This window comes from Gopherus evgoodei, chromosome 1, assembly GCF_007399415.2.
Source record: "Gopherus evgoodei ecotype Sinaloan lineage chromosome 1, rGopEvg1_v1.p, whole genome shotgun sequence".
NCBI lineage: Eukaryota > Metazoa > Chordata > Testudines > Testudinidae > Gopherus > Gopherus evgoodei.
This window is the reverse complement of record NC_044322.1, coordinates 164144732-164171668: the sequence shown is the minus strand read 5'-3', so window position 1 is coordinate 164171668 and position 26937 is coordinate 164144732. Positions and strand designations below refer to the sequence as shown.

The 26937-nt window shown below is 41.3% G+C and overlaps 1 protein-coding gene across 1 annotated transcript in view; it reads right to left on the bottom strand.

Moving 5' to 3' along the window:
- HLCS (holocarboxylase synthetase) overlaps positions 1 to 26937 on the bottom strand; it is a 209545-nt gene that overhangs the window by 139389 nt on the left and 43219 nt on the right. The window contains exon 6 of the mRNA XM_030578034.1: positions 231 to 499. Within this exon, the coding sequence (XP_030433894.1) occupies positions 231 to 499 (269 nt within the window). The remainder of the gene's footprint in view (positions 1 to 230; positions 500 to 26937) is intronic.

The following is a 26937-nucleotide window of genomic DNA, read 5'->3' as shown; positions in this document are numbered from 1 at the left end:
CCATAGCATCGAGCATTTCCTAAGTGTTTACAAATAAACAGTCTCTTTCCTTCTTACTTCTCAATCAATAGGAGAAATAGCTTGTGTGTATATAGAGGTTATTGAGCAAAAGCTAAGCCAAAGAGAAAAGTTTTCAATTTCCTGCTGAACATTGTATGGTTAGCATATTTCATTATATGTGAATCACAATTCAAAATGTTTATCTGAGATGGTCTACACCAGCACCTTACCCATCAAGAAGATTCATTGTTGTTGATGTGACTTCAGCAAACAGAACAATCTTCCCAAGCTTCTTTGTTTGCAGATTGTGTTGATATGTCTGCAGGCTGAAGTGTTCAGATGAGAAGCCTCCCCCAGTGACGACTGGTATGAGAGATTGTGTTATCTCCATCTCTGGCTTGTAAGATGAGACAAATTTAAGGGTCATCTTGCTGGATTTTATTAATCCTTCAACATCTACTTTTTTTTCAAGCCATTTCAGAAAAGAAATATGATTTTCCTGTAGAGAGGAAAATGAGAGAAATATGCACAACTGCACATTAGTGCACACAAACTTTCTTCTGAGAATGTCTATATCAAAAGGTTTCAGAGGTGTTAGTCTGTATCAGCAAAAACAATGAGGAGTCCTTGTGACACCTTAGAGACTAACAAATTTATTTGGGCATAAGCTTTCATGGGCTATAACCCATTTCATCAGATGCATGGAGTGGAAAATACAGTAGGTAGGTATAAATACACAGCACATGAAAAGATGGGAGTTGCCTTACCGAGTGTGTGTGTGTCGGGGGGTCAGTGCTAACAAGGCCTGGTCACTACAAAAAATAATTTTCCCTCTGTTGATACTCACAATTTGCAAACTGAACACCATCAGATTAGGCCTGAATAAAGACTGGGAATGGCTGGGTCATTACAAAACCTAAACCTAATTTCCCCAATACTAATTTCTCCCTACTGTTATTCACACCTTCTTGTCAACTGTCTGAAATGGGCCATTCTCATTACCACTTCAAAAGTTATTTTTCCTCTCTTGGTATCTTGCTGTTAATTGAATTGTCTCATTAGACTAACCTCACACTTGGTAGGGCAACTCACATCTTTTCATGTATTTACACCTGCTCCTGTATTTTCCATTCCATGCATCCGATGAAGTGGGTTCTAGCCCACAAAAGCTTATGCCCAAATAAATTTGTTAGTCTCTAAGGTGTCACAAGGAATCCTCATTATTTTTGCTGATACAGACTAACACAGCTACCACTCAAACCTCACACCTTCTTGTCAACTGTTGGGAATGGGCCACATCAACCATAATTGAATCGGACTTGTTAGCACTACAAAAAGTGATTTTCCCTCTGCGAATATTCACCCCTTCTTGTCAACTGTTGGAAATGGGTCACATCCACCCTAACTGAATTGTCCTTATTAGTACTGACCCCCCACTCGGTAAGGTAACTCCCATCTTTTCACATGTTGTGTATTTATACCTACCTACTGTATGTTTCATCTGATGCAGTGGGTTATAGCCCACGAAAGCTTATTCCCAAATAAATTTGTTAGTCTCTAAGGTGCCACAAGGACTCCTCGTTGTTGTTCTTTTATATCAAAAGGATCACTCCAAATGAGTATGGAAAAACTAGCCTACATTTTCTAGGCTTCCCCTCCCTAGGATCTGCCTGATCTGCCCTGGTCTGACTGGTTGCTTGTCACTTCCTTGACCTGCAACCCAACCACCCTTGCAGCTTCTTGGCCTCTGAATCCCACCCCTTTCCTACAACAAGTCTCTTGGTGACTCTGTGCAGACATTCTTTGGCTCCATACCTGAGTGGGTGAGGCAATCTAAAACACATGGATACTCCCACACTGAGTGGGTGATTTAGCATACTAACCACTTAGGCTTCTGTGCTACAGGCCATATGACTCAGAGTTATGACAGAGTTTACTGGGAATGTTGTAACAACTTAGTAAAAAGCATTTCCATAATGGTGAACAATGATTCCTTGATAGAACGCTGGCAGAAGAGGCTGTGACTACTGATAAGTTTGGATCTAAATGTTGCTAAATCCAATCTGGATAGGACCTTATTTGAACTGGCCAGGGTAACTAAGGAACTAGCTAAAACAGATTAACAAAGAAGCCAGCAAAGACCTTACAAAAGCATTTGCCTAATTAAGAGAACTCAGTATTCTCAGTGTACAGAAGGAACTGACCATTCTGCTCTGTTGTCACAGCTAATGATGCTGTTTGTATAAATTTGTGAATTAATTTTTTTTCAAACAGGACACAAGCAGTATAAGCACACACTTATCCCAGAGGCTCCTAGATGCTCAGCTCTCTTCCTTCTATTACAGAGCCTTAGAAATGTGAAATAAATTATACTGAAGACAAAGGGGATGAGTGATTGGGACCACACAGGTCCTTGAGATATCCTGAAACAGCAGCTCCACATTAGTAAAGCTTTTTGGATTTATCTAATGCTATTGTAGAGGGGTTTATATGAAATTAATAATAATAGGAGATATACCTATCTCCTAGAACTGGAAGGGACCCTGAAAGGTCATTGAGTCCAGCCCCCTGCCTTCACTTGCAGGACCAAGTACTGATTTTTGCCCCAGATCCCTAAGTGGCCTGCTTAAGGATTGAACTCACAACCCTGGGTTTAGCAGGCCAATGCTCAAACAACTGAGCTATCCCTCCCCCCTAATGTTTTGCCATCTCTTTAAAAAACACCTACTATTTCTAAACAGCCAAAGAAGATGATGCTGGGACTTTTCCAAATCTAGGCCAAGTATAAGGAGCAAAAAGTCAGTCACCTACACACACAAAAACTGTCTTTTTGCTGTATTTTTCTCCACTCATTTTATAACCTATGAATCTAAACTGGATTAGCTATCTACTAATCAGCTAGGAACAGAAGATAAAATAGAAGTAGCTATATCACAGGTACACAAGTAGGCAACATACTGAAGCTAAGGCAAGGAAGGAAGTTAAAGCTACTGATGAACGGATTAAAGAAAATGGTAACTTACAAGCTATTTTAAAAGTGTTCAAATCCTCTATACATTAAACATTTCTGGTGCATCAAGGAAAGAAAGAGCTACAGATCTGAAATTTGTGGACAAATGACTCCCCGAGACATTAAATAATGACCATAATAACCCAATTGATACAAATGAGCAAATTCTAAATTCAGCCTACTTACTTATTCAGTCCCAGCAAACTCTCCTGTCACGCTATCTGAGACAGACGAACTAACATTGAGAAAAATCACACACTATTTACTAATAAAAATGCTTACGTATTCATTTTTCTTGCTCTGATCTTTTCTAAACAGAAAGCGCTTGTGAAGTTTAAAAGCACACAGATCTGTGTAACTAGGTACATATAGAGGTGACAGATATCAATCTCTAGGTACTTAGCAGCCCCCACTACTGCAGTATTTCAGTGCCTCAAACATTAAGTTATCCTCTCAGCACCTTTCTGAGCTAAAACTGAACTCAGATTCTCCTGAGTCCCAGTCCAGAATCTTAACTGCAGCACAATTAATACATGTCTGGCTATGATACATGCTCATTTCCCACAAATTCTTCTCCCAAGGAATTAATCTAACATTCCAAACACCACTGTCTATTTAAAGAAAAAAAATAGTGGACCTGTTTTCACCCTCCAGCTATGGAATATCCTCCCCAGAATTTACATCTGCTCTAATCTCAGGATGGCGCATTCTTTCCTGTGCAAGCTACAGCTTTTTCTATACATTGAAGTCATGATCTTGAAATCCTGTAAGTGCAAAAAGAATTCTGACTTTATTCTATGCAGTAAGGAAAATGTGTTTCCCCAATGGGACTCAGCTCTAGCTTTTAGCCACAAAAGGGCCTGAGACAACAGGCTTTAAATAGTGACATGTTTAGGTCGAGAAATGCTACTTTGTCATTTTCCGATTTTTGTAGCTCCTCTAAACTCTGCCCACTGAGCTTCAAGACAACTAAGGCACCTGACCTTACAGATGGAAAACAGTTCCAATAATGTTTTTCAAACTCTCTCATGCTTAGCTTTCGCATATACACAACTAATGATGAAGTGGCGTAGAAGTTTTTAGCAGTGCTTCTTTGGGCTGATCTTTGCGTTGCACTTATGACTTCACTTAAAGTAATATGTAGTACTCCCAAACTCCTGCTGATAAAATCTTTATATGCCATTATCATGTGTTACATATAGTAACCTATTATCTGTTACTAATACTTAGCTTTAATTTCTTACAAACAGATGTAATTTCATATTGCATTCTAGACGCATCTGTCAAGACTGATTCTCCACTCTGGCACTTCGAGTGCAGAAGGTGGGAGCATGCAAGGATTCTAAAATATAATACTGGCCACTCCAGGCTTGTATTAAACTCCTAAGGTTACAGCTTTTGCCTGACCTTGGATGGGTAGATGCTGCCACCACCCAAGTGCAAAACCCCTTTAAGAACCGAGGAAGGCGCACTTGGGAATTCCTTCCTGTAGGGTACCCTCAAGTCCTTTCACCCCTCTGGGGAAGAGCTGAGAAAGAAAAACAAAGGAAATCAGCTGTTGCTACCATCTAATTAAACAACATGCGCACAAACCTCTTAGAACACAAAAATCCAATTCTGCTCTTAAAAAAAGGTAAATTTTTTTAAGAACAAAAAGAAAGAAAATACATCTCGAAACTCAGGCTATAGCTAGATTTAAAAAACCACTTACAAGGATTAAGCATCAAGAATTCTTTTCTTGAGGTCCAGTTTAAAGGTTATCAGCAAAACAAAAGCACCTGGGATTAGCATAGAGGAATTCACAAGCCATAAAGAAATAAAAAGAGATAAACCAAATGCGTCTTTCTAGACATTTCCTGATCTACTTACATATCTGGGATTTCGAATGAGTAGTTTTTAGGTATGATACCGATGATTTTTCATACCTGCCCCAAGCTTCTTACAGCATAGTTTTTTCACGATTTTCTTCACAAACTATAATCAAATTAGGCCAGTTCTTGCTATAGTGCTCAAAACAGTCCACTACTGAGTTCCATCACACGTCTTGCGAGAGCTAGCTTGGTTCCTCCCACTTTTTTCAGAGCAGCTGTTGCAAAGTGGTTGTTACAGAAGTATTTTGCAAATTTCAACAACGTTAGCCTTTCTTTCTGGAACACTGAAGTCTATGGCTAGGAGGTGCATCAAATGAGCACTATAGCCATATATAATTAGCCTGGGACTCTCTCCACTCTCTTTTAAATAATTTCTTCCCATCTTGGATACATTTTCAGCATTGTCTGTGACCAATGTGCTATACATATGAATTTTTTTTCCCAGTTTGTTATAGCTTTTACTGCTACTTCTTGTAAGTATTCTGCTGTATGTGCATTTCCTGATGTATCCATTGTTTCTGTAAGGAAGACATTCCCTTCTTCTGTTGTCACATAAGCACATACAACAGGATCATCATGGACATTGCTCCACCCATCAAGAATCAGCTTCCTGCAGCTCCCAATGGCCGGGAACGGTGAACCGCGGCCACTCAGAGCTGCAAGTGACTGTACCTGAGGATACTCAGGTAAACAAAGCATCTTGCAGCCCGCCAGGAACTTACCCTGAACAAGCAGTGAACCAAGTTTGAGAACCCCTGCTCTAGACCTTTTGCACTGTTCAATTTCTCTTTCATACACTTTAAGCCAAAGGCCAGCATCTGCAGCCAGAATCCAGGGCTGGAGCTTGAAGCCCCACAACTGAAACCTGCTGCCTGCCACTCCAGGGCTGAAGCCCAAAGCCAGAGTCTCACCATTTGCGGCTCCAGAGAATGGCAGGGCCCAACCCCTGCTGGTGGCCCTGAAGGGCTTTCTCCCTTCCCCACCCCCAGTCACTGCCCAAGAAGCTGTGGCCACAAGAAAAGCCCGTGCTGGCTGCATGCGGCCATAGTGGCCGCATGTGAGAAATGATGGTATTTCTATTCTTATGGAACTTAATGAGAAAAAACTGACTTACCCATTTCCTTAGTTTTAGTTTTTAAACTAAACCTCCCCGAAACTGTCTCATCCCTGAAGGAAAAACATTAAAAAATAAAAAAAAATTTATAAAGTCACCATGTAAAAAGTGCCAACTATAATCTCCAGATACACTAAAGAGGAGATGTGTTCTAATACAGATGTCTACCTCATATGTGACCCTTCTAAATTCAACCTTAATCCCTACTTAAAGGCATTCTTACACCCAAAATCAGTTTTTTTCAGTTCAAAAGAGTTTCAACTGTAATGGGTACAACTCAGTAAGACTACTTTTATACCCCGCATTTTGTAAAGTGGCTTACAATTTAACAGAAGTCAGTTAAGAATAAACAGGTGGAGTAAATCTAAACAAACAAGTGCAAAATGGAACTAATAAAAATCCCCAATCCATTTAGTATCCACTTGTTTAAAAAAATGCTGGGAAGCTGGCACACTCCGGTCTTCAAAAAAAAAATCTACTCAACATCTATTAGCCTGAGGTTAAGTCTACTGGGCTGGGGCAAAGGACACCTGTGTCACTATGCCCCAAATCCGTACCATCTCCAAGTCAAAGGAATAAAACAGCTGTGTTACTGTATTTAATGTAACACTATTCATCAACTTTCTTTTAAACCCCTTTTTTAAAATGTAACTTGCTGTGCTGCATTTTTATAGAACTTTCACCCACCACTTCCAGGTTCCCAATGATGACAGTAAATGTCAATGTTTAACGACTTCATTGCTTACTAAAGTGTGTTTTAAAAAAGAAGCAGCATATTATGAAGATCTCATCAGCAATTCCCAAAGAGTAGGACATACCTGGACTACTGAGGCAGGGAGAGTGGCATCATGGATGACGTGTAAATTAAAATGGGTAGATCTTTTACAAGGCATGATGAGAATGAAGGGTGTCTGACTGGTTTCTTTCTCCTGAAAGGGGGAAATGGTGAACTAGGAGAACCCTGTTGAAACTCAACAGCCCCTATATAAATTTCTTTTTCCTCTTGTAATTCAATAGGTTTCCACTGGCTTGCAGGAATGACATGGGAGCCCTCCAATGGCTAGTTTAACACATTTAAGTTTGCATGGATATTAAGCAAAAATAGTGTTGCCTAGTGAATAAAGTATGTGTCTTTATATTTGAGAAGTATTGATTGAGCCTACCATAAATTGTGTAAGACTGTATATTTATTACAATTTTTAACTGCTAGTGAAGACTGCACAGGGAAAAAGTAGTAGCAGTTTAGAGGAGGGTATGAATGACCCATTTCTAGTGTAGCTGTTTTTATAGACATCACACCTTCATATGGCTAAACTTTTTTTTTTCCCCTACCTTGGCTATTTCCACATGTGAAGTATTTTGTTAAGGTATCACCTTTTTATATTTTTATTTTAGAAAAGGAGTAAGAATTCATCTATAATAGCATTGACGGGAGGAAAAATTAATAAAAAACTACAGGCTACAGGATTTGAGCTAAATACCTTTAAAATATAAAAAGTGTGCATGCACACAGACGTACTTTATCCACTACATTACACAGTGCTTTTGCTTAACAGCCACACAAATTTAAAGGTGTTAAATTAGCCCCCGGAGGGCTCCCGTATCATCCCCTGAATCCAACAGAAACAAACCAGCGTCCAATGTGGCAGCAAGGGAGATTGGTGCCAGCCAAGAAAAAGCGATGGCAATTCTAGTCCAGAACACTTGCAACACAGACGGCCGGCAGCAGGAAAAATCCACTGCTGGCACACGAGGGCAAGCTTTTGGCAGCTGTCTTTGGCCAAGGAGATCCCTGATCCACTGATGCCACACAGGTTTTAATTTCCTGTAAAGAAGGTACATTTTTGTGCCTAAACAGGATGACAGTGTATCATAAAACAACCTTAAAACCGGGTTCTTTAAAAGCATGTTTTATACTGAGCCAGAATAGGCAAGCCTTAATACTTTTTAAATTTTAAATCCAAAATTGCACTAAAATTCTTGCTATTAATATACAGGAGACGTAGAAGCTATACAAAACTCTATCATCCTCATCCCTTTTGCACATTATTAGAGTAAAGTACTATCCAAGTCTATAATACCTTCCATTGAAGTATCGTAAAATACTTCATACAGAATATAAATTTAGCCTCACAGCCATCGTTTCCATTTATCAAGTGGGCAAACTGCAGTAAAAAGGTAAAAGCATTGCTATATCCCTGACCTTCACTTTATAAAAGAAAAAGGGTCAGACACAGTAACAACTTCATGATGACAACAGGTGGCAAGCAGCAAGAAACATCAGGACTGCTGATTAGCAGAGGAAGGGGGAAAAAATAGAGGCCCTCTTCAGTTAGTCTGGAGGTAAAAAGATCTGAATCAAGCACTCTTAACTCTGAGGAACAGTAAGAGGGGACAGGTTAGGCCACCTGTGACTGCCCCACTCCATAGAAATTTATGTGGAATGGAGGAGGGAAAGTCACTCTTCCCATCTGTTTCTCTGTGGAAGGAGGTACTGGCAAGTAAAGTGAGACCAGCCACCTTTTACTTGCCCAGTGAGAGACAGTACAGCTGTTCCAAAGCTGTGAATAGATCTCAAATCTCCTAGCTCCTGTTTGTGAGGCAAAGGCCTATCTCGCTAATCAAATAATCACGCATTAAAAGATAAGCGCTGGACTGATTTTAATGTTGCCATCCTTCCTCCTATTGTATGAGGTTTAAGGAGTGGAGGAAGGTTGCCCACTGTACTCGATGTTAGGAGCCCCAATCCCTCTTTCCCCAATTTCCTTTGGGGATATTTGCCTCAGAACCCTCTTCCAACTCCTATTTATCCATGAACTATACCCTTTCTGTAATGAGTTCCTGCACAAGACACCTGCCACATCTGTTACCTTTTAAGATGTAAGATTTCTGACCTAACCCCTTTCTCTATCTCCACCAGGTCCCCAACCAGCTGGGGAGAAGGCCAAACAAAACAAAACAAAAACACCAAAACAAAAACCCCACCCAACCTGGCAGAGTGAGAAAAATTCCTTCCCTGCTCCACAGGAAAAAGGCAACTAGGACAGTGCTCACTGCTGATCAACAAAACCAATACCTACTCTGATTCCATGGGTGCAAGCCCAATGTAGAAAGAGAATTCTTACCAAGGCATCTGGGATATAAATACTCCGCACCCATGGGTACATGTTATGTTAGTATGACACCCCCACCCCAGCATCTGGTCCTGCCACTTTCCTTTATTTCCACCACTCCCCGGCCTTGTTCAGGTCAGTACCCTTTACCCTTTTCTCATAATTCCTTTAACTGCAGCTCCTTAATGTATACAAGAAAGGGGTTATCCTACCTCTTCCTTTCCAGTGTACTAATGAGAAATACCTAACATCTGAAAAAAGGCCAAACATGAAGAATTTATTATTAAGAGGCAAAATAAATTAACAAATTCATGGCATATTAAGCTGAAAAGGTTCTTTACTAATGTTTAGACAGAGAAATACAAGTACTAGAAATCAAGGTCCTCGTAAGTGCTAATTTTTAAAGTTGGAGAAGTACACTGGTTTTATAATGTCTGGAACACTATGAATTTTCTAAACAGAATATATGTCACTGTCATTAAAATGAAGACACAGAAGAGATAACACAGCACCATCCAGCGTTGTAAGGTGTATTTTGTCTTATTTTTCTCCCTCAGCTACACTAGAACAGTCTGGAAGCAATCTTCTTGGCAGCTGCTCTCATCAACAAACTGTTTATTGTAAGAAAGTGGCTAGGTCAAAGGCTAAACACCATCCTGAACTGAAAGCATACCGTAAAAAAATTAATACTGTACATGCATAATAAAACAGCATGTTATGTATGAAAGAGAGCCATACTCAATTCTGAAAGGCCAAAAGTCTATTTAAACAAGAACTCCTGTATTTGAATGAGCAAAATGTGCTAATTTGTTCTTATGATGATTTTGAGGACTACCCAAAAATAGCTACTTTTATCAAAAAATATCTGTATTAAAAGGCAATATACAATCTATGTTTTACACTCTAACAGGCAACAGAATTTTATTTAGATATTTTAGGATATTATAGTTCAGGGGTCGGCAACTTTTCAGAAGTGGTGTGCCAAGTCTTCATTTATTCACTCTAATTTAAGGTTGTGCATGCCGGTAATACATTTTAATGTTTTAGAAGGTCATTTTCTATAAGTCTATAATATATAACTAAACTATTGTTGTATGTAAAATAAATAAGGTTTTTTAAAACGTTTAAGAAGCTTCATTTAAAATTAAATTAAAATGCAGAGCCCTCCGGACTGGTAGCAAGCACCCCGGCAGTGTGAGTGCCCTTGAAAATCAGCTCGTGTGTTGCGTTCAGCACACATGCCATAGGTTGCCTACCCTGTTATAGTTAATTAAAACTTAATGAGAAGTCAGTTTCTTATTTACAAATAATGAAGGGATTTTCAGGCATATAATATGAAGTCAACATCAATTTTGTTATTTATGGAGTTCTAAATACAGATTTAAGTCCGACATAGCTTTTACATCGAAAAAATAATCTTAATGCAGAGTTAACTGAATACGGTATCATACGTTGACAAAGTATGGATATTAAATCCTTGGCAAGCAAATAAAGTCAGTTTCAAATCTTGTTTAAGACGTTTTAATTACAGCTGCACAAGTTCAGCTGTTGGTAAATCTCCTTTTCTCCCAGCATTCATAAATCTCTCGTAAAGATTTATCCTAGGCTTGAATGTGAAATGCAAAGTTTTAGGCCAAGAGCAATTTTTTTGAAACAAATTGCAAACATATTTTTCATTTGCATTCTCTTTAAATATATGAACAAAAAAATACGTGAGAGAAGAACAAGATACTGCACGTCCAGGTAACTCTGTTTAGTGCCTTAAACAAGTAACACATCCATACTACTACTTTAACTGAAAGGAAACATAATTAAAGGAATTTAAGAATTAATGCTCAAACCTCATTCAGCAGTTCCTATCTATGTATTTCAGGAATTAACTAGTAAAGGATTATCTACATTGCATACTCTACAAGTGCCGTGACATCACAGAGCACTCTATTGCGGTAGATTTTAAAACATATTTTTATTGGAAAGATATGAAGGATAAGAACAACTGTAGTCTACCTTGCAAAGAATTCCACTACATAGCAGCTAATAATCCAAAAATAAGGAATTAACGGAAATAACGACAGATCCTTAACTACAGAGGGGCTAGCAGACATTATTATACCATCAAAAAAAGCCCATTTACAAGAAGCTCTGTAACTTATAATTATTTTTTTTGTTTAGTATTAACCAACTTTTTAGCAGTGAAACCTATTTAGTAAGAGTGAAGCTGTTATTTTCTGAAGAGTGACTATACTGCAAAACAAACGTATATTCATACACATATCACAACCAAAAATGTGTAACAAATACACAGGGAATAAAGAAAAAAGCACACAAACTTTCCAATTAATCACTAAGTGTTTCTGCTACACTTTAAAAGAAAGAATTGTGGAAGAATTTGATTAGTGTGCTTTTTTTTTTTTTTTTTTTTTTACAAGAACAAATAGTTAAGATAAAAATATAAAGCAATTAATACAGCATATAGATAACTTAAATATCTTACTGAAAGTAAGCAGTACTGCATAAAAATACAGAATGGGAATTTTGTTCCCTAATTTATAGGCCAATAAATCAGATATGATATGATGAGCCTAGTTAAAATAAATGTATAGTATTATCGCCTATTTATAGCAAGAATGAGCAAAAAGTTTCTTATTACAGATAAAATAGTTTGTTGAAAGTCTGGGAAACAGTGACAGAATTAGTAAAACAACCAAAAGCTTAGTAAAATATATTGTTTTTGGCACTGACAATATACAGTTCTTAGTTTTAGATTTTCCATCACATTTATTTTACTTTCAATGCTTTTTTTAATATAATATGAGTGAATTTAGTGTTCATGAATATGAAATATTAATGCAGAATTGGCTAGAGCCAAAGGGTATGCCTCCACTGCAAAGAAAAACCCGCAGCATGAGTCTCAGAGCCAGGGTCAATTTATTTGGGCTCACGGGGCTCTGGTTGCAAGACTTTAAAAAAGCAGCGTAGACATTCCCCTGGGGGTGGGTTTCAGAGCCTGAAAAATCCAAGACAATAGACAAGGAAAACTCCCAAGCAAAGAGATATATTGTAAGAGAGTCAATTAAGAGACCAAAAACATCCTCCAAATACTGTAAACCAGAGGTTGGTAACCTTTCAGAAGTGGCGTGCCAAGTCTTCATTTATTCACTTTAATGTAAGGTTTTTTAGGTTTCTCTCTATAGGTCTCTATATAATATAACTAAAGTACTGTTGTAGGTAAAGTAAACAAGGTTTTCAAAATGTTTAAGAAGCTCCATTTAAAATTAAATTAAAATGCTGATCTTAAGCCGCTGGCCTGCTCAGCCCGCTGCCTGCCTGGGGTTCCGTTCACCTAGGCTGGCAGTGGGCTGAGCAGGGCCTGCGGCCAGAACCCCAGGTTGGCAGTGGGCTGAGCGGGGCCGGTGGCTGGGACCCCATCTGGCAAGGGGCCAGAAGCCAGAAGCTCAGACTGGTGGCGGGCTGAGCGGGGCCAGCACCCCAGACCAGCAGCAGGCCAAGCTGCTCAGCCCGCTGCCGGTCTGCAGTTCCGTCCGCTGGCTCCTGCCAGCCAGGTTCCCAGCTGCCAGTCCCGCTCAGCCCACTGCCAGTCTGGGGTTCTGGCTGCCAGCCCCTTGCCAGTTGGAGTCCCAGTCGCCAATCTCGCTCAACCCACTGTCAGCCTGGGGTCCCAGCCCTGTCCACATAGAATGGGTACCTACCTTCTCCCTGCTTCTGACCCATTCTCTTCCTCTCTCTCTCTGCACTGAGCTGAGGGTGGGGGTGCACTGAGCACAGGGCTGGGGTGCAGGGTCTGGCCAGGAGCTAGAATGAGGGAGGGGGCTCAGGGTTGGGGAAGGAGGTTTGGATGTGGAGCGCTTACCTGGGCAGCTCCCATTTGGTGCAAGGGGTGCAGGTGAGAATGGGGGGGGTGCAGGAGCTCCCATTTGGTGCTCAGGGTGGGGGTTGGGGATATGGAGGGTGCAAGAGTCAGGGCAGAAGGTGTGAGATGTGCAGGAGTCAGGACTGGGGGTGTGGGGGGGGCTGGGTATGTGTGGAGGGTGCAAGAGTCAGGGCAGAGGGCTGGGGGCATGTGAGGGGGTGCAGGAGTCAGGGCATTGGGTGTGGGGGGGCTGGGTATGAGTGGAGGGTACAGGAGTCAGGGATGGGGTCGTGCAGGGGATGCAGGGAGCTGGGGTGCAAGGGATGCAGGGGTCAGGGCAGAGGACTGAGGGTGTGTGAGGGGATGCAGGAGACAGGGCATGGGGTGTGAGCAGCTCACGGCAGGGGGCTGGAGGGATACACCCTACTCCTACCTCCCTTCCCCGTCTCCTTACCGGTCTGAGCAGCGAGGGCGCTGGGACTGCTCTTCTCCCTTCCCTTGCAAGGGCCATCGGCAGCAGGGAGGGAGAGGAGACGAGGTACGACACAGCATGCTGGGGGAAGAGGCAGAGGAGGGGGAAGCTTGGCTGCTGGCAGAGCCTGCCGTACAGCAGCAGCTGGCAGGACCAAGCTTGCTTCTGCCCCCTGCCCCCACCAGAGAGAGCAGTAGACAGGGGGCGGAGAAGAGTTGGCTGGGTAGGGCAGCATTTTTAATAGCACGCTGCTGCCTGCTGGGGTCCGGCTCAGCCCGCTGCTGAACAGCAGGACCCCAGCAGGCAGCAGCGTGCCATTAAAAATCGGCACGCGTGCCATAGGTTGCCGACCCCTGCAGTAAACAGGAAAAAAAAAAATCATATATTCAGTGCATCACAAAAGGGTCTGCCTTTCCCACAAAAAGACAGAGAAAAATACAGTGCTCATTTATCACAATGCTGAGTTATAGATAGGAATGAATAAGACAGTCAGTTAATGTACATAAGAGCACAAGAATGGCCATACTGGGTCAAACATACGGTCCATCTAGCCCAGTATCCTGTTTTCCAACAATAGTCTAACAGATGTTTCAGAGGGAATGAACAGAACAGGGCAGTTATCACATAATCCATCCTGCCATCCAGTCCCAAATTCTGGCAGTCAATGTAGTTCTAAATGCAGGAATAATTCAAGTTGCATATTATTCAACATGTCCAATGCCCTTGTTCTTCCTCCAGTCCCTCTGCTTCAGCCCTTCTTGCTTTAAATTCATTTACTTTTTCTGGGAAAAGGAATACCTCATCATCAAAACCTGGTCTCATTTCAAGATTAATGATGCAATTTTTAAGTTCGTATATTCTCTTTTCTTTCTCAAAAACTTCTCCTGGCTGTCCTGCCCCCTTTTCTTAAAGATAGGTACCTACTCTGTACCTATTAAGCGCCAAGTTTCCCAATAGACTTGCAACATCAAAAATCATCTTTAGAGCTAAAACCTCAGACAGTACCACCTACCTGACTGAAAGCATTCTCTCAGTTTTCAAAGAATAAAGGAAAAACAGTTGCATAGAATTCCAAAAATTTCATAAGTCATGTATTAAAATAATAGATATGCATCACACTGGATTTAGTCCTCTCAGAGACTCAACAATTTATAAATTGGGAGCTTGGGAATTAATTTTTCAAAAGAACCCACTCACCTGCTCCCTCTCCTTCAGCAAATATCCTCCTGTTTTGCTCATCTCCCACTTTCCCTCTCAGCACGTCTATAGCAGACACTCCTTTCTTCCCTTCACACAGGAAATACCTCAGTGGATCAGAGCAGCAGTTACCAACAGTGGCCACTACCAGAGGCTTAGGGTATGTCTACATCTACAATTTTGCAGCGCTGGTTGTTACAGCTGTATTAGTACAGCTGTATAGGGCCAGCGCTGGAGAGTGGCCACACTTACAGCAACCAGCGCTGCAAGTGGTGTTAGATGTGGCCACACTGCAGCGCTGTTGGGCGGCTTCAAGGGGGGTTCGGGGAATGCGAGAGCAAACCGGGGAAGGAGATCAGCTTCGCCGCGGTTTGCTCTCGCGTTCCCCGACCCCCCCTGCAAACCGCAGGGAAGGAGACCTGCTTGCTCGGGGATTCGGGGAACACAAGAGCAAACCGCAGGGAAGGAGACCTGCTTGCTCGGGGATTCGGGGAACGCGAGAGCAAACCGCAGGGAAGGAGACCAGCTTGCACGGGGGTTTGGGGAACGCGAGAGCAAACCGGGGAAGGAGACCAGCTTCGCCGCGGTTTGCTCTCGCGTTCCCCGAACCCCCCTGCAAACCGCAGGGAAGGAGACCTGCTTGCTCGGGGATTCGGGGAACGCGAGAGCAAACCGGGGAAGGAGACCAGCTTCGCCGCGGTTTGCTCTCGCGTTCCCCGAACCCCCCTGCAAACCGCAGGGAAGGAGATCTGCTTGCACGGGGGTTCGGGGAACGCGAGAGCAAACCGGGGAAGGAGACCAGCTTCGCCACGGTTTGCTCTCGCGTTCCCCGAACCCCCCTGCAAACCGCAGGGAAGGAGACCTGCTTGCTCGGGGGTTCGGGGAACGCGAGAGCAAACCGGGGAAGGAGACCTGCTTGATTACCAGAGGCTTCCTCAGGTATGCTGGGATACCTGCTTATTCCACGGAGGTCAAGAAAAGCGCTGGTAAGTGTCTACACTTGATTACCAGCGCTGGATCACCAGCGCTGGATCCTCTACACCCGAGACAAAACGGGAGTACGGCCAGCGCTGCAAACAGGGAGTTGCAGCGCTGGTGATGCCCTGCAGATGTGTACACCTCCTAAGTTGCAGCGCTGTAACCCCCTCACCAGCGCTGCAACTTTGTGATGTAGACAAGCTCTTAGAGGAAGAAACTCTGCAGTAGGCAAGTTATGGGATACCTTTTTCAACCACATATCTGTTCCTCCCAGGTATGTCCCCATTGCAGCAGCATGTCTTCTTTAGCCAAAGTTCACTGGTAGATTTATTTTATGCTGGTACTGCATAGGAGTAAGGGGTGGCAGCAGAAGCTACAAAGCTGCCAGTTACCACAAACTCTCCCAGATCAAAGGGTCTGCAAAGTGCTATGAGCACTGTAGACCCTTTATTACAGGGTAGGATGAATCCAGGTCAGCATTTACTAATCCTCAGATTTGCCCCTAGTCTTTTTGTAGTAAAAATGTCTTATGCTTAGATACTTCTATACTCATTTACTTGCTGGTCTCTTAAACACAATAGTAAGAGCCAGAACAGTAGTCAAAACACACATCAAAGGAGTTGAGTGAGAGCAGAGGCAACAGCATCCAACTCTCATATGCCCCGAAATATCCATTTCAAATATTATATCTGTATGATTCATTAAACATACTTGCTACCACTGAAAAATCCTTTCAACAGAAACTCAAAAAAGCAAAATAAGTATCTTACAGTAATACAATTTTGCCAACTTATGCATTTTATCACATAATATTCGATGTGTTTCTTAAACCTCTGACTCCTGGATTTAACTAGTGAGATCTCATATTTCCTTTAAAAAAAAATTAATTTTCTCCACTACCCTGAGCATTAGAAAAGCTTGAAAACATAACCCAGGTGCATCCTAAAGGCTCAAATACCAGAAGGCACAGAAAAATAACACCAAATTTATTATTTTAGAAAAGTTTCATGTGGTTTTGACGCACCCCTGATTTTGGGAGACTTGACTCATGATTTTTGAATACTCAGGGTTGGCAATGCCAGTCATCATCATAGAAAATTCCAAATGGATGTGGCCTCCTTGCAAATCAAGCACCACTAAGACTGATCTCATGGAGGGTGTTTAAGATGGTCTAATTGTCTATTCAGTTTATCACTTGAAATCCTGTTGCTTCACTGAAGCTTTTTATTCTCACATCACCATCAACCATATCACACCATTCCTTGTTACATGTGCTTCAGAATTCGTCTTCTATTCTTACAAAGCTTCCACACTAAGAAAGCTGTCAAAACTGAACGAGTGCAGAGGGAGGGGAGCTTCAGTGTTAGTAAGTGGGAATGTTAGAATAGACAGGGCTCAAGCCAGTCACTGCGATTAGGTACCAGGTCACTTAATCCAGTAAAGAGCAGTTCTATACAATATAGCAGTGGTCCCCAGTGCAGTGCCCACTGGTGCCATGGTGCCTGCCAGGGCATCTATGTGTGCCTGCGTACTGTCTGGTGGATGAGCATCCACCGAAATGCCGCCGAGAAGCAACGTCATCCAGAGGAGTCGTCGCCGAAATGCCACTGATTTTTGGCGACAACACCTCTGGATGACGCTGCTTGTCAGCGACATTTCGGCGGCGACGTCTATTGACATTGCCACTTCTCGGCGGCATTTCAGCGGATGCTCGTCCACAAGCCACGGTCCTCGGCAGCTCATCATCCAGCGCCCGCCAGATGAAAAAGGTTGGTGACCACTGCACTATAGTAATAAGAATGTTTGAGTCCACTGTACCTTACCTAATTTAGCACTTTCACAGAGGCTACCAATATCAGAGACGAATTGGTGTTATCAATGGTGAGAAATGGATCTGAAAGCCTCACAAAGACAAAGCCTTGTACAATAAAAAACAAGTATTCAATGCTATTGTGTTAACTTCCTTGTTAATTTTCTTATAATGTTGTCATAGTTAGAGTTATGCTCAGTTCAGTACCTGATAACTGAGTATTCCAATTTATGTTAAGAAAACCAAATACAACAAAAGCTAAAAAAAAGCTAAAAGACACTTACAAATATTCATAGTTGTAAAAACTGCACCCAGGCTTTTCAAGATTTGCTTTAATCTAACAGCTGCTATTTGGTTAGCCCTTCATTGTAAGATCTGCACCATGCCAACAAGACAATCATATGCCAGATTCCATTCACAGTGCATCTGGAATTTCAGGATTTTCATAATTTGTAGAGAGCTCAAATTACTTCTGAAAATGAACCTTCAAGTGATTGATACAACAGAATCCAAAACAGTTATCCATCTCTTCTTAGCAACTACTACTATAAAGCATTATGCTGTGTAAAACTTTAGATTTAAACCTCCACCACCACCACCACCATCCACCCACAAATGAAAGAATATTGCTAACACTTCCTAAGTTATGCAAGGTTTTTATTAACCGTGATCATAATTTTCCCAGATAGGTTCAATTTTTTAAAAAAGAGATTAAAATGGTAGACAAATTCTTGCCACAGTCTAAAACCTGTTTTTCTTCTTCAAAGAATCAAATCAACTCCTCATTATGGTATGGAAAAATCAATTACCAAAGAATTGGTAGGTGTCAAAGAGAGAAGTGCATTCATTGTGATCAGCAAATACACACTGTCATAAATGTTTGTTTAAAATAAAGACAATGCCTAAGGTACATCTCTTCTTGGGAGCAATATATTTCATGTGTATAGGGACAATAGAATTGGATTTTCTAATTTTAATTTGGTATATATTTTATAATCTTGTTTTGTTTACATTCTATACAATAGCTTAGTTAAAGAGGCAAAATGTAAGCAATAATTTATATACACCTCTATCCCAATATAACTCTGTCCTCGGGAGCAAAAAAATCTTACCGTGTTATAGGTCAAACTGCATTATATCAAACTTGCTTTGATCTGCTGGAGTGCGAAGCCCCACCCCCCTGCAGCGCTGCTTTACCGCTTTACAGCCGAATTCATGTAGAGGTATATTTAAAAAACTGAAATACTGATCTTTCTTGTGACAGGACGGTACCTTTATTTCTGAGTAATGGCAATATGATAGCATTTCACAAGACTCCAGATGATGCCAACCCTGTTCTCATGTTCCAGGTTTTTCAGGCATAAATTAGCTACAGTTCACACTGAATGCCAGGGAATCTTAAGCTTAGTAGGTTTGGAAATATTTCATTTTTGCTAGATCTTTACCAGTGATGTCACAGTTAAATGAATCATTGTCAAATTGCTATGGATCTCCAGAAAGTTCTTCACAAGCCCAGGAGCCTACTTATCTAAAACCACCCATATGTTCTAGGACAGTATCATCAAACTCTGACTCAAACGGATGTTTTTCAGTTATGACTCTCTGAATGTTGTAAACTGACTATTTTGGATTCTATTACTTACTCTCTTTAGATTACACTAGAATCATGTGCATGTATGTGACACAGAACCACAGACTGTATAGATCAGATTATTAATTGTCACTGTGGATTCTTTTTTTATTATTTAGATCCCTACTGCAACAAAGACAAAATGAATGCAAGAAGACTTAGCCCAACATAATGGTTCACAGCGGAGGACACTATCTGAGAGATCCAAGTTCAGGAGCAGAGAGCATTCACTCTCGGAACTGTAGTTATATATTGTGGATGTGATGGACTAATAGAAATCTGAGCTTGACACTCACATTTCCTTCTTTTAAAACACCCTTCTGAGCTACTAGTAGAATTATTTAATATTTTCTGTCCTCCAATTTAAAATTAAGTGTAAAGAACAGAGAAAGAGGACTCTGAAACAGTATACTGTACATGCTTACCTGGAGCAAGTCTTAAATGCAATAAGAGTATAGTATGTCTCACTTTGGTCAGGTGTCAGCATGTAGCAATTTAACATAGATATAAATCTATATTTATAGATATAAACATAGATATAAATCTATGAGTCTATAATAATATTTGGGGCTAACTTTGGATAAAATCTATTAACTTGTTTATTCTTACAGTACCATGAACAGCATTTTTGGAAATTGCTACATATAATGTAGATATGCTCCAATAAGATCTCCTTACTTTTTCAAATTGTTCAAACATATACCAAAAGTAACATGTCACCAAAATGTTCTATATATTTTTACAAGTATTGTCCAATACATGGCATACAAACAACCATGAATATCTAATACTACATGAATTCAAGGTGCAGCTTCTCTCACTTGTTTAATATACAACAAAAGTTTATTACTGCCATTTAAAAAGAAACGAGAACTTGCTTTTTTTTCCTAACTACAAAAAAAATAGACCATAGGAGCTCTTCCCAATTCTCCTATTAATTATAACAATTCTCTCTCAACTGCACACTAAATACACTAAACAAAATAGTTTAATAAAAGTTGTTTTCTTGAGTATAATCCAGTTCCACATTTGGGATAAACTCTTAAGACAGGAGGATGCTTAATAAAGATGGCCTGTCCTATAGGTGTCTCTGTACTTTGATATTACACATCCTCTGAATTTGTGTGATATTTCACTAGTTTTACAACTGGAGAAAGTCAAATATGATAAAATGTTTCAGCCACAATGCATCATGAAAGAATCTTATTCTCCCTCCTTATTTTACAACGTCGTTACTAACTACTCTGTAAATCCAGCTCAGAAGTGACACCTTGTGGTAAAATAACTTCAGTTAAAACATCTAAACAAACAGGTCACAACTGCCTCCAGTTTTCCCAAATTACAGAGATTTCTAGCTATTTTAATGTGATGCCTTCAGCAGTGCCCAGAGGTTCTTATAAATATTGGGGTCACACTGCACAAACAAGAGTAGACTAAATGCACGTCTATACTGTCCCACTTTTTGGACTAAGGGGTTATGTAAAGTTGCACACATGAAAGTGCTGCGCTGTAAATCCCGTGCTGATACTGTGAGCACAGCTTAAAGGCCTCTAGTTCACACTACAGTAGAATGAAGAGGACTACATTAGTACAAACTCAGGACCGTTAGATTCATATCCACAGAGGGAAGTTATAGAGCAGTATTTTGATGCATGTTGATATGCATGCCCCCTCAGTCCAAACTGTGAGGCAGCGTAGACATGCCCACAGTATCTGCCTTGAGAAATTCACTATCAAACAGAATTTGCAATGTTGTAAACTAATTTTTTTTTTTAATTGTTAGCTATTGTTTTGGTTAGGCCTTGTCTACACTACAAAGTTGCAGCGCTGGTGAGGGGGTTACAGCGCTGCAACTTAGGATGTGTACACACCTGCAGGGCATTACCAGCGCTGCAACTCCCTGTTTGCAGTGCTGGCCGTACACCCGGTCGTGCCTCGGGTGTAGAAGATCCAGCGCTGGATCACCAGCGCTGGTCATCAGGTGTAGACACTCACCAGCGTTTTTGTTGACCTCCGTGGAATAAGCAGGTATCCCAGCATACCTGAGGAAGCCTCTCTGGTAATTAAGCAAACTCCACTGCCCTCCAAGCAGGTCTCCTTCCCCGCGGTGTGCTCTGGCGTTCCCCGACCCCCCCTCCAAGCAGGTCTCCTTCCCCGCGGTGTGCTCTGGCGTTCCCCGACCCCCCCTCCAAGCAGGTCTCCTTCCCCGCGGTGTGCTCTGGCGTTCCTCGACCCCCCCTCCAAGCAGGTCTCCTTCCCCGCGGTGTGCTCTGGGGTTCCCCGACCCCCCCTCCAAGCAGGTCTCCTTCCCCGCGGTGTGCAACAGCGCTGCAGCGTGGCCACATCTAACATCAATTGCAGCGCTGGTTGCTGTAAGTGTGGCCACTCTGCAGCGCTGGCCCTATACAGCTGTACTAATACAGCTGTAACAACCAGCGCTGCAGAATTGTAGATGTAGACATACCCTGAGTCATTAAAGCAGATCCAACTAGACGCCTGAAACACAACATGTTTGGACAGATAACTGAGAACAGAATTTTGCCTTCTTATACTATAGGAGCCAGAAAGAGGTACAGTTCAGCTATCAGATCCAAAGTTAAGTCTGGAGCACTGGCAACTAGAAAAATCATCTCTGCTTGTAAACTTAGCAAATTTCTACTGAAAGTCATAAAGTAAACCTGGAACTTCATGATACTGTTTTTGTAATCACTTTTTGTACTAGAACTGCAATTTAAATACAAATGCATCCAGAATGACATCAAGGCTGGTAGATCAGAAGTTTGCACTTTGACACCAGGTAGCATACACATAAATTGTAACCACAAGCATCCTCCTACACTCTTGTATGTAGGAAATCAAGTTTACAAGAATTCAGTTCACTAACACGCTCTGAATATCAAGAGTCCTGTAAAATGTTTCACTTTACTGCAAGACTAGAAGACATGGGCCCAGCAGGAAAAGACAGTTAGCGCTTAAGTGCTTCCCATTATGCTTGTATCCTCACCCTCCATCTTATAAACAATTGTTAGATTGCCAATGCAATTAGGTGCGATATTACCTCTACAGTCTCTTTAAAAAGTGTAGCTTGAATTTTGCATGTGACTCCTTGAATTTTGCATGATTATTTGATCTTTTATATCTTAAAAAAGCAATAATAGGTTTGGGGTATTTTTTTGTTTTTAAGAACTTTTAAATTTAACTACTTTTGGTGCCCTGTCTAAATTTTCCACTCCTGTCTTAAGATGAACTCAAAACACTCCCCCCAAAAAACTTGATCACAGTTCTGTTCTATTATTTTTAATTAATTTATTTTAAAGAAGACCACCTCCATTTAATAACCCGCATCTGTTCATTCTTGACGTGGTTAAAACAGTTTTCATTCAACAAATCAAGCAACATAATGCATAACGCTGCTAGGAAACCAAAAGGTTGGCAGGATGCTGTTCTGGTCACATGTATATGTTCTGAGTAGAATCATACGAAATCCATTAATCTGTACAAATTACAAAGGGCAATCAGGCTATCAAGAGAAAGGATTTAAACATCTGTTTTATTTGCTAGTCAAAGATCCGTCCAAGCCTAAGAAACAGACAAGAAAAGCAGGTGTAACAAAAGCAGGAGATTGCTGTTGCCCAACTTTTTCCTCAAACATCAGTATCAAAAACTATCGTGTTCATGTATCAGAGGGGTAACTGTCTTAGTCTAGACCTGTAAAAGCAGCAAAGAGTCCTGTGGCACCTTACAGACTAACAGACGTATTGGAGCATGAGCTTTCATGGATGAATACCCACTTCGTCACATGCATCCGACAAAGTGAGTATTCACCCATGAAAGCTCATGCTCCAATACGTCTGTTAGTCTATAAGGTGTGTGACAAAGTTCCTCCTCTACCTTGATGGGTCCTGCGCTTATTGGCAGATTTGCTCACCTCAGTGATCTTCCCGACAGTCTGGATCAACTCCTCCTGTGTCTGATCAGGAGCTGGGAGGTTTGGGGGGAACCCGGGCCCGCCCTCTACTCTGGGTTCCAGCCCAGGGCCCTGTGGATTGCTGCTGTCTATAGTGCCTCTTGTAACAGCTGATTGACAGTTACAACTCCCTTGGCTACTTCCCCATGGCCTGCTCCAAACACCTTCTTTATCCTCATCACAGGACCTTCCTCCTGGTGTCTGATAACACTTGTACTCCTTAGTCCTCCAGCAGCACAGCCTCTCACTTTCAGCTCCTTGTGCCTTTTGCTCCCAGCTCCTCACACGCACTTCCTCTGCTCTAGCTCCTCCTTCCCTGACTGGAGTGAGCTCCTTTTTAAACTCAGGTGCCCTGATTAGCCTGCCTTGATTGGCTGCAGGTGTTCTAATCAGCCTGTCTGCCTTAATTGGTTCTAGCAGGTTCCTGATTACTCCAGTGCAGCCCCCGCTCTAGTCACTCAGGGAACAGAAAACTACTCAGCCAGTGACTAGTATATTTGCCCTCTACCAGACTCCTGTACCACACTGGCCTGGGTCTGTCACAGGCGTCACAGGACTCTTTGCTGCTATCGTGTTCATGTTCATTTGAAACCAAGTCTATATTTCAGAAAACAGGTAAAATGTAAATCATTGCAACAATCTGCCAGAGATTGGTAGGTTACCCTACTGGACTGAAGTAGGTGGAGAGAAAAGAAATTAATCCAAAGGTTTCAATTGCAGCCCAAGCTTTCCTCACACCACCCACCCACCACGCCCAATGGATGGGGAAGTGCCACAGGAGTTGTAGGTAGGACATAAAAAGGCAGTGGAAGGTGGAGGAGTCAGGCCCAGTCTCTGCTCTTTCCCCCAAGCTCTGTTTAAGATTTATTCTGCTGTTACTGCACCTCCTACCTGAAACAGCCTGTTGGCCTGTTCCTTATCCATCATTCTTATCACAGCTCTCAGGCTGTCTGCTGCTACTGAATCCCACCCAGCGATGGAACTGGGTGGAAAATGGTCTTCCCATCCCACAAAATGGTTTTAAAAATGTACCCATTCTGCTTTGGGATGAATTCAAAACCTTTTTTCTTTGTGTGGAAAAACCCAGAAGAGAGATCCAGAGAAGGGACTTAAACCCAGGTCTCCTATCTCTCAGGTGAGCACCCTAACCACCAAGCCATAAAGTCACTGTTACTTTTTCACTATCTCCCCTGTTGGAGCTGTTCTACTTTCTATAAATAATTCAATATTCATTGAGTCCCAGTGACTAGGGAACTCACCTAGGTTGTGGGAAACAGGGCTTCAGTTCCCAGGTCTCCAAGTCAGGCAGAGCAGGGATGTGAACTTGAGTCTCCCACAGGACTGGTGAAAGCCCTGATCACCAGTTTATGGGCTAGTCTGAGGTGACTTTATATAGAATCTCACCCCCCCCTCCCCCCCACACACAAATTCCATCCTAGCGCTGAGAAACTTCCTGACAAAGGATTCATCAGAACTGACCATTTCCTATGAAAACTTTCAGTTTTGACTGAAATGGCATTGTGAAAGTTACTGGTAACCCCCCTTAGCAACTAACAGTTTAGCCATTAGAGGGAAGCAGAAGCCTCACGTACACAGTACCCTGAACTTTCGAACTGTCTTCTCTCTTCTGCCTTAAAGCAGGGGAAGCTAGCTCCAAACCAGTTTTCACACAGAAGTACGGAGTCTGACAACCACCAATCAAGTGTTAACATGCAAGGGTCTTTGTCTGAAAGTGTATAAAAAGTTTGTGAAATTTGTGTAAGGCAGAGTCTTTGTACCAAGGTGCAGGGCTCTCTTTTTTTCTGCAGAATAAAGCATCTTTCCTTAACCCTGTCAGGCTGTTATTGGCTCTCAGCTACGCAGACCCGACATTTCGGTAACAGCATTTTCCACCGAAAAAAAAAGTTTTTTAAAAAAATTTGAGCAGCTTTACCCAGAAAGCATGTTCCCTTCCTGGAACATGCACTTCTAAAGGGCTGCTGCTTTTTGTCATATTGGCTGGGAGGGGGAGGAGGAGAAGGAAGAAGAGACTGAGGTATACTTTCCTCTTCTTGCCTACATATGACACATTTGGGGTGATAAGGAGAAAAGCAGTAAACCTCTACTTAGATTATGGTTATATAAATGTGTTGTCATTATACATCCACAGATTTTTTAAATGTTTGGAAAAGTGCTTGGACAACATTAAACAACACACTTGTGTTTGGTTTTTTTGTAAAAATACCATCAAGAATTAGAGGAGGAGAATACTAAAGGTCTTCTACCAAGCAGTCATAAAGCATGTGGCAAGAGGCAAGCATAATGTATGAAGAAATTAAGACTTAAAATGAACTGTCCAGATTTCACAGAAAGCTAAATATCCATTGGTGTCATGTCAGAAAGACTAAATGTTTTGCATAGTTATCAAAATGTGCAAAAAATTTACTGATAAGGACAGTCCCTTGTAAGTGTGTTCAAGACCATTAGAATTTACTCCTTGCATGTATTACTCTGCTGCTCATGTGAAATGCATGATCTGAAAAAGGGGTAAATAGGGAGGTTGAAAAGTTTGCAGATGATACAAAATTGTGCATGACAGTTAAGTCCAAATTTGACTGCAAAGAGTTACAAAGAGATCTCACAAAACTGGATGACTGGCTAACTAAATGGCAGATGAAATTCAAGGTTGATAAATGCAAAGTAGTAAACAAACATAATACCAACTATATATACAAAATGATCGGCTCTAAATTAGCCATTACCACTCAAGAAAGAAGACTTGGAGTCACTGTGGATAGTTCTCTGAAAACATCTACTCAATGTGCAGTCACAGTTAAAAAACTTAACAATGTTAGGAACCATAAGGCAAGTGATAGATAATGAGCCAGAAAATATCATAATGCCTCTGTATAAATCCACAGTAAACTCATTTTTGATGACTGCCCTATTCTGTTCATTTCGATTTGAAACATCTGGCATTGGCCAGTGCCAGAAGACAGAATACTGAGCTAGATGGTCCACTGGTCTGACCCAGCCTGGCCATTCTTATTACTCTACTATTACCAGTTTGTTTTGTAAAATGCAACGAGGAGATAAATTTGCAACCTTCTTTAGCACTGCTAGTACTCACTAAATATTTTAGTTTTAGAGATTTTTTTTAAATATTCCACAACTTGCAGATCAGAAGAAGCCTTAATCTCATATTCTATAAGCTATATTATCATCTATGAGGTAAAAAGACTTTATAGAGGCTATGTCTCAAAAATGTATACTGAAAGCTAGGTTTATTACAATGCCTGCTGAGCATATGTTTCCCATCCTACAGAATTTAGATTTGCTTAGGATGGGAAACCTTATGTTACTTTGGCTGACAAAAAAGACTTAGAATCTGAGACAGCCAATAGCATCAGAAGAACAAAAATATTTGGAATTGAGGCTCAAGGCAGAAAAACTCCAGACAAAACTGTATGGCCTGAATTTAGATTGTACTACAGAGAATGGGAGAATCCATCATGTACATGCGTTACTGTAAGCTATGATTAAATATTGTCATTTGGCTGTCACCCATTTGGAACATATTGCGAAACCTGACTTGGGCTGAGGGAGCCTGAGTTAGGGAGCCTTTTTAAGAAGTTTAGTTGTGGACATATTGTATTTCAAGATGGACTTAAATCACCATTGTGACTGAACTCTCTCTAATCTTTTCAAGGAGAATATTCTTGTTGTAAGGCTTTGCACAAGCTAGAAAATGTTATGCTGGAATTCACAGCAATGAAAGACAATCCTAGTCTTTATAGCTGAAATATCTTTTACATGGCAAATATGAATGGATTAGCCATTTTTGTGTCTTTAGAGGCAAAGTTGTCCAAAAAGAAAAAATCTACACACATGAAGCTGAAACTGAACATGTGGGTGCCAGATTCAA